The 12,398-nt window shown below is 39.1% G+C and overlaps 1 protein-coding gene across 1 annotated transcript in view; it reads left to right on the top strand.

The window, feature by feature from the left end:
* The window catches only part of LOC107188291 (dentin sialophosphoprotein), a 125,275-nt gene that overhangs the window by 87,848 nt on the left and 25,029 nt on the right, over positions 1–12,398 (top strand). The window contains exon 8 of the mRNA XM_015576561.1: positions 3,018–3,151. Coding sequence (XP_015432047.1) covers positions 3,018–3,151 — 134 coding nt within the window. The remainder of the gene's footprint in view (positions 1–3,017; positions 3,152–12,398) is intronic.

Below are 12,398 nucleotides of genomic sequence, written 5' to 3'. Positions count from 1 at the left end.
CGATACCAATAGAATTTCGCAAAAAACAGGAAACCATGAACGAAGTAGTTATATTTATATTCAAGGTGGAATTGATTCAGAAACTCTAATTAGGCTGGGCCGTGGGATGGAATATCATCACCGAGCCTCGGTACAGAGTAGTAGCTAAAACGTGGTCGGGAAAATCGTCGGATTTTCTTTCTCGGTTGCGTTACAATTTGATGATTTCTTATTTTATTGATTTTCACTCGGGATTTTCCGTCGAGAGGCATTTGGATTCGATAGTTCTAAGTCAAAATCGCAGGTAAATTTGATAGAACGTTATCTCTTGAGTGGGATAGTGGCAGTCATGTGTAGGTTTACTGTACTTAAATATTCACGGGGAAATTCTGCAATAGAAAAGGATATTCTATCAATTGGATATTGTATCAAAGGATATTTATAAATATATTTTAGTTCAAAACAGCCGTGGAATAAAAAAAATATTATTTCTGGTCTTAATAAATTCGTCTTTTTAAAATTAGTTCAAGGTTCCAGTATTTACTTCCGAGGATTAAAATTTGTATAATAATCAAAAAATTTAATAATGCACTCTGTTCTCTTTTTTCAAATAGTAAAAAGTTATATAAAAAAAAACAAACAAAAAAATGCGCTAAAAAGTAAAAAATTATTTTCATAGCTATCAAAACATTCTTGGTCATTATGACTAACCCATTATGGGCGTCCGACGATTTTATTTTTAGTCACATATGACCAAAAATGTTATAGCTATGAAAATTATTTTATATTTTTTTTAGTAAACGTTTTCTATATATCTTTTTATTTTCTATTTAATCTTCTTTATATACATAATTAAAACCGTGTAACTTAAAAAGTTTTTTTTATATATATTTTATTTTTTATTCACGAAGACGAAACGCGAAATGAACCGAGTCGACGGCTGCAATCGAAAACGAATTCCGGTTTCGTGTGACAACAGGCTGAAACACACTCGACACTGCTCTCTACTCCCGGCGGGAAACAAGTTTATTTTGCGAAACACGTGCGCGCTGAGCGGAGCACGTTTCGCGAGCACGCGGCCGGAAGGATCAAAATTCTTGGGCTGTGTTTGCGTTTGCATAAAGAATTTCCTATGTGTGTGTGTGTGTGTGTTTGTGTTTTTTCGGGCTTCTTTTGAAATGTCATCGTACCAAACAGTACGGGTAATCTTGTTTGTTTTATCGATAGTTATAAATAATGTACAAAATATTTTTGGTCGGCTGCAATAACACAAATTCGTGAAGTCTTGCTGTTATCGTGTTTTTTTTAATACATATTCGATGATTTAAGAAAAACAATCTTGTATCGCTTTTATCGGGAAAGATAAAAGATTAGAATGTACAGAAAAGAGATGCAAGAAGGGAGGCGTGTCTTGTAGAGTGTACAAATTTGTTTTCTCTCTTATTATATCATCCAGAAGATTTATCAAAATTCAATACAGTATTTTATTTGTATTTCTTGCGAATAGTCATATGCAATGAATTGTTTTCGTTTATTTGTGGTAAGGATGAACTGGTTTCTTATTTATCCGTTTGTTGTTAACGCTTGGAATTATCAGTGCAGTCGAAATTGGGGGATTTATAACTATTTCAGCTGAGAAAATCAATTTTTAATACCGCGGTCCATCACTGTTCTTAATGCACAGCAAAACTTTAAACGTTATCTTACATGGACATGTCTATGTATTACTTCGTAACCCTTTGTAACCATAAAAATCACTAAAAATAGACATTCCTTGTTTTTCCCCTTCATTGAATATACATTGAAAAAGAATTTTTTAAATGATTATTTAACAAGAATTTTTAAAATATTTAACGTATTTTAATACTCCTAATCTTAACTTAATCGTGATTCACAAGCATTGAAATTCCGAAAACTACATTTATTATGCAACAACCTGATAATTTATACATTTACTTAGACCATAATCTTCTACTAATACGATAGAAATAAATACATGCGTGAATCGTCGATGGTTCTACTCTCAAGCAAGTGACTCTGCGCAAGAGACCAGTTTTCTCACGGTCTCGTAAAACGGTGACAGATGCAACTGTGCAATGCATAAAAATAGATACAGGAAAATACAAGATAACGACACATTTCACTTTGATCTCGACACGTTATCGATCGCAAACACGGAAAAGTCAGAATAAGAAAGAGTCGGTAGGAGACAGTTATGCGAGTCGAACACACACGGTCCCCGGAAACGTTCGAACGTGAACACGCCCGATTGAAATTTAAATAACGAGAGTCACGGGTTTACGTAACCCCCATGGAAGATTGTGCACGTCTGCTCGTAAATTGCGTTAAATTGTAACGAGTTAAGGTCAGGCTCTCTGTAACACCGTCCGTTGTTCGGCTTGATCTCAGGCGATCGTATTCGAACGACGAACCAAACGTTTGATTCGGCCGAAAAATGAAAGCGATCAATTCACCACCTCCAGCTTCTTTCTACTTCGAATAGAAACGGACGATTCATTGATCATTCAACTCTCCCCTTGTTGATCCTTTTACCAAGAAATTTTCGGTTCTGCATAAGTTTACTGCTCTGATCTCCATATACATCAAATACACTTGAATGCGCATTGATTTTGGCCCATCGAAAATTTCGCACTAATCCTTCCATCAGGAACGATCTAGGCTCCACGGGTGGACAAGTTCTTCGATAATAGGAGCCATGTATAATATTTTCCATACTTTTAAATGTTGAAGAGTCATAGAAAAAAATTCTAACATTGGTACATATTATATTAGGTAAATAATTTATTAACGCCTTTCGCTCCGTGCATTTTTGGCGCCTGTAGGTACTTTTTTTTTAACTTTAGTGAAATCCACCGTGCAGTACCAAGCGTTTGGTATGATATATCAGAAGATATTACATAGAATCTAGGCTCTCCATGGTTTACTGTTCTCTCGATATATTCAGACACTCGATTCCGTATTGAATTTCGATATTCAGTGAAAAAACTTCGATCTAACTGATAGGTTGTTGATTACAGGTGCGCTGAGAAGGAGTTCCCTTGATCCTGGCGCGAGGAGGTTCTCCCTGGGGACACCTGCGATACCTCATAGGGCATCAGACGCCTGTCTAGATCCTGTCCACGCTGCCATACTCTTCAGGGACGCCAGAGGGGTGAGTGTCACTTTCGTTTCTCCGTAGTCTGTACGTTTATCATTGGGATCTTAACCCTTTAACACTAGAACTACCAAGCAAGTCAAAACGACAACACAACTTTGGCAAGGCAAAATTTTATTCATGTATAGTCTGTAGGACTCTATAAAATAGAGTAGAAAACAAAATACGTTTTCTGTTTTATTCTGGGCCCAATGAGACACTTCAGTATCAGAAATATCTTCAACACATATTTATGTCTACTACGGGCAGGACGAGTTAACTCGTCTTTTCCCATTACCCTCTACCCAGCCTCACTCTGCTTGGCTAAGAGGGGGTTGGTTAGCTCGTTACTGTCTATACATTAGAAGTTGCTCGGGGGTGCATGAACACCCACCCTTAACTTGTTTAATCACAGTCGCCCCCGCATCGGAAACTTTCTCCATGTGTGTATTGTATTCCCGTACACGTTTTTAATCCACCATTCGATCGTTAGTTTGCTAAACAACCCGCGCATTCAGCTGCAGCGTTGAAAACCCAAGGACGCTTAAAGCCTCTTTCGCTTGGTGCCCTTTTTTTTTCTCTCTACACCATTGACGTATTTTTTAAATTATCGCGCATTCCAAACCGAGATACCATTCGGTGTCTCTGTGTATAAGACCCGAATCGACCAGCTGAAAACAGTAACGACAGATTTACGTCGGGTCACATTTGACCCACACAACGAATTCTCAATACGAGAAATCCTGTCCTCGTTAAAACGTACGTAGCATTTCGCAGTAGGTACTCAGAGTCCCATTTTAGGGACATTAATTTTTACAGTGAAACTGATGTGGAATCGTTTAAATTTGAGCTGAGTCGTTTTCTAGAGCTCTAAGTTAATTAAGGGCTGTTTCCTTCAAACCTGTTCACAAGTATTCGTGAAAAGAGAGATTCCAAAAGGCGTGAAAGAGTCCTTGGTCGCTTGAAAATCGTATGAGCTTCGTCTGTAGCTTGTCCACCAAGTGGTGACGTCTTCCTCGATCCCTCCGTGACCATTTCCGCCATGCGGTAAACGGCAGGTGCGAGCAATCGTGTGACCATAACCCGTTCAACTTTCTTTCCCTTCGTACACGGTTTTTTCCCACCTCTAACGATTTATTGCATATACACCGTCTGTAAATATCGATTCGACGAAAAGCGAGGAGGTACAATCTGGGTCACGATGAAAGCTCGAAACGTAACCGGAGGTGAATTCACTGGGAGATCTCTGCAGAAAAGTAGGAGTGTCTTTTTTTCTATAGGTGTTTTTATCATACCCCGCGGAAACTGGGTCGAGGTTACTTTTTCTTCTAGTCTTGTCTTTATGCGTCCCCGGTCTACACACCCTCGGTGAAATGGTATACGTTGATAAGGCACATTTTAATTACCTTTCTCTGATTAAGGCGCCATCCGAGAGGATTCGCTGTGCCCAATGGTCGGTAACTGTTACTCGACTGTCGGTAAGGACGGATTTTTAGTATAACTTTGTTTTTTTGTTGGTATGACAGTACTCCTACATTATCTAGGATCGGTTATTTACTTGACCGAGATTGGTTATTTAGGTATGATAAAGTAGAAAACTTAGAGACCATGAATGTCCTTTTTTTTTTTTACCATCTTATTCATAAATTGTGTGAATTTCATTTGGTTTCCGTATCGAATCAAATTAATATTTATAGTAAGTGTCTCGGTGAACGATTCATTTTTTTGTTGAAGAGATGATATTAAACAGTAATCGAAAAGAAAATGACCATAGTGCCTACTTGTTAGAGTAGTGATAAGTGTTCTACAGATTGATAAGTGAACTGTGGATTTTATGCATTTACGTCAAACGCAAGTACCTACGTAAACGCTTTCACAAAGTTTAGTATATTTTTTTTTTTATTATAACTATAACGGAATACCGAATCGTAGCGAAATTTAATACATCTCGTTACATGTCTTTCATTTCTGCACTTTTCGATATCGTCATCTGAATATGTGTCGGTGAACATGCAGGACGTGAAACACATGCGTTGATTTACATAATCTACACGTGTTCGACGAACAGATGTGACAGTGACAGCGAGAACGTCCACCGAAATTTCCTGCGGGTTCCGCAAACAAATATGATTAGACACGTTCTGGCAGACCACCAGTCGCCTGTTTCGTAGCTTGTAAATTCGAGCCTCTTCTAACTAGACTGCGAATATTTATGCAAACTCACGTCTCTAGAGACTAATTTATGAAAACGCGAAATAAATAATTGTTTCATTCTATTACCCGACGAATGGAATAAATAAATCCACAAAAAAAAAAAAAAGTTGAAACGTATTCAAAAATTTTATTTTAAAGCGTTTTACACATATATACATACACGTTGAAAATGCATAAAATCCGTGATCTAAGTTGCGTGACTACACAGAATTTTCTCTTTTTTATCTAGATATTTTTTTTCGTCAACTTATTCGTTATTTGAAAGACACTGTTATACGCGATACCAGCCGTACGAAAACAGGGAACGAACTCGGACAAATTCTTGGGTGGTTTCGGAAGAGAACGGTGAATGAGAATATTATTATCTGCGAAATTGCATTCTTGGATCTTCGTCAAGAATGCGTAATGGGGGGATTGTGCAACGATCAGTGATATATATATATAATTTACATAGTGACCATTTCTTCGACGCAAGTGTTCCCCAACCAGTTCCAGGTGTCGCTCGTTTAGTAACATCCACGTGGCGGTCGCGAACTGTCAATGGAACGCCACACGGGGGACACTGCTCTGCTACTCCCGCGCAACTCCAGCGAAATTCTGAGAAAATCAACAACGCACGCTTGAACGTCACCACTGGTGCTCGATCGATTCGCGGGACGTTCGCCCGCCACGCAGCGGTCGTTATCTGTGTTATACGGGACCGCGTATTCCGCGAGTTGCATAATTCCCGGTGATAAAACCTGTTTTCGCGGTGTTCTCCATACGGACGTCAGCCAGCGGTTTCGTGGCGAGGGGACGCTTGTTGCATGAACGTGGCCTCGTATAGTATTTGTCATGATATAGCATTGTCGTATAGTCCTCGCTACCATATAGCGCCGTCATGTAGTCTTTTCGTCATGATCTAGGGTCGTTATATGTATAGTCTCTTCGTCACGATGAACCGTCGTTGTGTAGTCCCTTCGTCACGATACAACATGTCATATAGTTCTGACCATGATATTGTGTTGTCTTATACTGTCCTGCAGAGGCTAATTGACGTATCTACAAAAACCTTGTTTTGGGAAAAGAGCAATTTAGTATTTTTAATAATTTCAACTATATGTTAAATCTTTTATACAATAAAGAAACTACCTACTTAGGCTAATTTTATTACGACTAAATGAAGTCGGTTAAAGGTATTTACATTGTTTCAATATACCAAATAAGTTTATTTGTCATACAGTATAGTAATCGCCACGATATAACGTTGTCTTACAGTCCTCGTCACGATATAGCGTTCTCACTGAAATGGAATTGTACGATAGATACTTTATTTTCTTATTTATCTTTTGAAATAGCTGTTCCGACGCTCGGGGGGACTTTTTGCACCACAAACGATTTCACAACCACGCTATGTCCAGAACCTGTACTTATGAAACCGTGGACTATAGAACGCAGCTGATTGTTCGCGGGTTTTCAATTATTGAACGCGACTATATGGAGAAACGCGGCCGTCCGCCGGTGCTTGTGTACAACGATCAATAGTCGATCGTGCCTGGGAAACGGCCTTTGAACGGGCCCCGCCACCGGAACGGCACTCCGCGATGGAAGCGAAGCGTTAATTGTCTCTTATCGCTCGCGGAAAATGACAGTTTCCTTTGACGCGATTCGATGCCAGGACATTCCGAAATTACCGTGTGAATATTTTGTAAATCAGACCGCGATGTTATCGTCGTCAATGGAACGGGGATCTGTGAAGTGACCATTTTTTTTTTCAGCCTTTTGTTTTAGCAACTTGTTCGTAGATAGACTCTAGATTTAGTGATCATTCATTCCGGGTCAAGTTTCCTTGAAAAAGAAATTTAAAGATGTCTTTCATTTGGGCATACAATAACGTAGATCAAAATATGTACAAACTGATTTTTTATTGTGTTTCGCTGTTTTATTAATAGATTATCACCTGATCACGTATATCTAGTTGTTTCACGGTGAATGGTTGGATGACCGGTAAAAAGGGCAGATATTTTTATTTTTAAGGTTAGAGATCTCTTCTACAACATAGCTGTAACTCTCCCTTAGTACGTTTAAATAAAAAGATATGATCCATAGTAGGATTTCCACAGATTTCCACAGATTTTCCAAGACATAGTCTCGTAGGAAATTGGTACATAGCGCGTGCAGTTCGTAAAGCGGAAGGATGCACTCAATAATTCATTAATTCCCTGGAGTGCCGTTGCATAAACTAGTTTGTCTTGAGCGTTACTATAATATCAAGAAGTACCGAACACATAATGCGTATGCAATATCCACACATTTATAAGAAAACGACGATTTCACTCGATATTTTCAGGTAACAAAGTGTTTGTGAACAATGCAAAATTTGAGTAAAGTCAATTTTTCGATAACACAGAAACACAACGAACTCTCGAATTTTCTGTTAATCCCCCTATTCAAGTTCTAGCAGCTCAACACAAACACATAATTATTAATATTCGATTTGGTATCATTGCGTTGTAGCGCGTATTTCAGTCTTTGTGTTTGTTTTCTTTTTAAAATACAAGAAAGTGTTCGTCATGGAAAAACCACAAAATCAGGACAGTTTCTGAGTTTGTAAATAAGAGATGCATCGCGTCTGGTAAATTTTAACCCACGCGTGCGATCACGCGAAATATTTTTACGCTACAGTGCTTCCGGGTTAGTAATACGCGCAGTTGGCAAAGCGTTAATATACATATTGCACATAAACCATTACTATCTACAAACATTTTCCAGCCCAATTCCCTATAAATCACACGTATTTAGTACCATTACATTAAAATACACGGACGGGTCAACAGTGACCCGGCGCGCAGTGGTCCAAAATCAAAATTTACCATGAATTTTTAAGGAATTTCTCTTCTATTTCTGGCCAGGAATTTGAAGGCCAGGATATTTTTAAGAAATTCGTTCCACAACACATCTAAAGTCAAATGCCTTGCGATCTGTCTGGATCCAGATTTACCACCCCTCTATTCGACCATCAAAATGTCTGTATTTTCAGGTTTATTATATTTTATAAAAAGGCCAGGATATTTTGAATAAATTCATCCCACAACACATCTAAAGTCAGATGTTTGGTGGTCCATTTGGATCCAAGTGTACAACCCTGTATTCCGTTCAAAGTAGGTACGTCACCCTAGAATCTCATCAGAAAACCAGTATATTTTTTAAGAATATTTCGTTTTATAACACCTTCTAAAAGTCAAATGAGTGTTTATCTCAGTGATAGCGAACTAAAGACACAGTTGCCAAGAGACTTTTAGTGACACGACCTTTCTCACTTAAAGTAAATATTAAAACACAATTTAAATAACGTATTAGGCATTGAAAGAAGGATGGTAATGAAACGGGATATTTCAATAAGATACCCTATTCTATCACCCTTGTCTATACCACTGGTCTATCTGGTCCCAGGTATACTATACTACCCCTTCATCAGAAACGTCCACCGCGCAAGGGTTAAAGTACGCCACCTGAATTCATGATCGCGCGCCTTCGTGGGGGTACAATGGTCCGAGTGGACAACAGTGGCTCGCTGGTAAGTGGAGAGTCGTGTATATACCGCACGTGGCTCTCCCACGGAAGAACCGAAACTCGTTGGAATTGCACCGCGCGTGTTCGACGGGCCAAAGTGTCGCTCGCTAGCGCGCGCTGTGCGCGTACACCCGATGCGCCGTGAATTCTCCTCGCAACGTGTGTCGCCCGCGAGCCGATCCAGTCCGCTACTGGCGACCGTGCTGGTGTCTCGTGTCCACCGTGTCGGAAGTCGGTTGCCTTCGATCGTCGGAAGTTCCGTTGGCGTCCGAACCTAAAACACCAATTGTCGGTCCACCAATCGGTGTGTCCATCGTCACATAAATCGTCTAAGCCTCGAGGTGTTACCACCTATCGATCGAGTCTGAAAAAGTGGACAAAAAGTCCCCCACCCCTCCCTCTCTCTTTTTTTTTTTTTACACCGTCACCCCCCTAGTTGACACCAGGTGCCGAAACACGAACGGGAACCACGTGACGACGATGTGACGGGTAATTCGAACGACAGTGATTTTAGGTCAGTGTGGTTCAAGGTGAAACAGAGTGCAGAGGACCCAGAAGTTTCCGCTCGACGACGCCGAAACTTCGTCGAGACGTGTCTGATGGGAGCAAGAGGCTTCCCTGGTGACACTTGCTTCGATGCGTTGGTTGGATAGTTTGTTTGGGAACTCGACGGAACGGCGTGGGAGGATCCGGTCGATAGAGGATCGTTTGGGTTGGTCCATTTTTGTGGTGGATTTCTAGAGGATGGAGCAACAGTCTTTGAGTAGTGGTCATATATCTAGGCACTTCGCGATTTACGAGACACGGTCTGTCGACGATGTTTTATAATTGTTATTTTTTTAGTAGATGAAACCTCGATTTTTGTTGGTGTTTGTCCAGTGGTGTAGTCCTCTGTGGTAAGATTATGATGGTTTTTGGATCGAGGAATTAGCTTTTCGAGATTCTGGACAGGATTTTTCGACATTGTTGAATCGTGTGTAATATTGTACACGTATCGCGAGGATCTTTTTCAAAATTCGGTTTCAACGATTTCGAGTTGTCTGTCTCACCATATGACAAGCTTGTAGTAGAACAAAAATATATAGTTCACATTGCACGGACATCAAAAACAAATTCGGCTCTCTGGCAGTGAATTGCAATTAGAACGAAAATTATTTTCGTCGCTTTTCATACCATCCACAATTCGAATCATAATAAAGGGCTGTAAGACTAATCCAGACCAACCAGTAGTCTTCAGGCATATATTACGTGTATGCAAAAGTAATGGTTATCCAACTTATACATTGTTACCACTATATGATTTCAGTTCATTTTGTTAATGGTGAATTCAAAGTTTTCCAGAGAAACGTTGAAAGGTTATAGAATACCTGGAGAATTATTTCAAAGTGGTGCCGTAAAAAAAAAAAGAAAATAGTTAAATAAAAAAATATATAAAGTATATAAAGATTTTCAAGGGAAAGATGACAATTGCTTTTGCATATACACCCAGTGTTCTTCAGCGACACTTAAAGTTTTGGTAACATTTTTCGCGGACGCGGCAACTTGTGCATTCGGAAACATGTGCGAAACAGTGTTGAGCGTTGAAAAAGAAATTCAGTTCAGTAGCAATGAATCCTAATAAAAGGCTTTAACCCCTCGGGCCCGGCGTCTGTGCGCATCGTGTCCCATGTGTCTTCGTTAGTGGTTGTGTTTACGCGTTGTTTTCGTATATCATGACGGCTCGCATTCGTGGAAATCATCGAACTATCTACAAAGAGTGCACACTTTTTTCGCAATATTGAAACGTTCCGAAAATTTATCAGAGAGGGTTGAATCAACCCTTTCAGCGATATCGACAAATACATATACGAGGCGTTCCACAGGTCAAAGTGAATAAACTTCGCTTTTTGAATTATTTTTCAAACTTCTGTGTCAAAGAACTTGATTGGCACTTAATATTTTGTATTTAAAATAAATTTACGTATATGCAAAAAAGGTCACTGAAGAATAGTGTTTATAGAAATTGCAGATTGATTTATTAAATACAAATAAATGAATCAGATAATTTTTATCAAATTTCTAATTGAACAATTAGAGGATGAGTAAATGTAGCCGCTGTGGCCGTCGAAATGGTATACGTGAAGAAATTCTTCCACAGTAATTATTATGAAAGATTAAGAGGTCATAGTGATCGTTTAGGTTTGAAGTACTTTGTGCTCGGAAAAAGTCAAGCAGAACTGACTGCTGAGCTAGTGTCCGTGTACTTTTTAGCGGTAGCATGCAAATGGAACGTGTTTCATCTGCCTTTTTCTAACATCTGTTTCGCTTCTACGTCATAATGCGTTAAAGATGTTCATAAACTGGGTGACATAACTATAAATCCACCCTAAAATTTTCAATCTTTTTATGTATTCTGGTTAAAATAAAAACAGACCACTTTTTTTTTTCTCAGCACGACTTCAGACATAACATACTTGGTTCGTTTTGTATTTTAACCCTAGAACTACCAAACCCATCAAAATGATGGATTACAGAATTCTTTGATAGTAATTTCTAATTATGCCACGTAGTGTATTCCTAATCAGAAATTACTGATTCCATACATTTGAACGAATATCGTGAAAGGCTCTAAAACTGGATTGATACGATCTAGGCGTCCACAGCTGGCGATAGTTCCAGTTACACAGGGAGCAGAGACACAGTCGATTTAAAGGGATCACTGAACTACCAACAAACAAATTTCTTGTCTAAATATTTATATTCACAACCCTTTCAGCTATATATAACTTTATTTCGTTCGTACTTACATCCGTATTTATCGTAGCGCACGTATAGATCCGGTCCCCAAAGTGTCATGAGAGCAAACGATCGCAAGTTCCTGATCTAAAGAAGACCTGATCGGTAAACTCAAGATTTTATGCAATGTATAGCTTATACAATAGACCTTTGTGAAACCCGAGAAAAGACGAAACTTACATCCGATTGTAACTGGTCGATTTTTTCTGACAAAAAATCAATAATACCATGATAGAACGATTGGTCCCTTTTGGATCGATTCTATTCATTAACGAATTTATGGAAGCCTTCAAAATTAATCCACACATTCCCAGTGCATTATATATCCGTAATTACTACGCGTCCGAGTACTTATGGACCGGTATATTGTACATCCGTTGGCAACACACAGCTCGACTCTCGGTCTAGGCTTGACGGTTCAGGATACGCAGCGGCTGATAAGACGCCAACGTGGACAATGGTGGCGTAGGTCAGAATTGAATATGCTCGGAATTACATTGTGAGGAACAATCCTATCCCCCGGACGACCGGGAACTAAATAGTGATGGGCGATATTTATCCATAGCTGTATCTATCGATATATCTGTATTTTCTGTCGATATTTTGGAAATTAATAATTACATGTATCGATCATTTTTGTCAAAACACCAATAATTTTTACAAAAAAGAAAGCCCATTGAAAAGGGAATAAGTACAACTAGTAATTGTGATGTCAGTAATATGT

This window comes from Dufourea novaeangliae, unplaced genomic scaffold, assembly GCF_001272555.1.
Source record: "Dufourea novaeangliae isolate 0120121106 unplaced genomic scaffold, ASM127255v1 scaffold118, whole genome shotgun sequence".
Lineage (NCBI taxonomy): Eukaryota > Metazoa > Arthropoda > Insecta > Hymenoptera > Halictidae > Dufourea > Dufourea novaeangliae.
The sequence above is the reverse complement of the archived record's forward strand: the minus strand, read 5'-3'. Positions and strand labels throughout refer to the sequence as shown.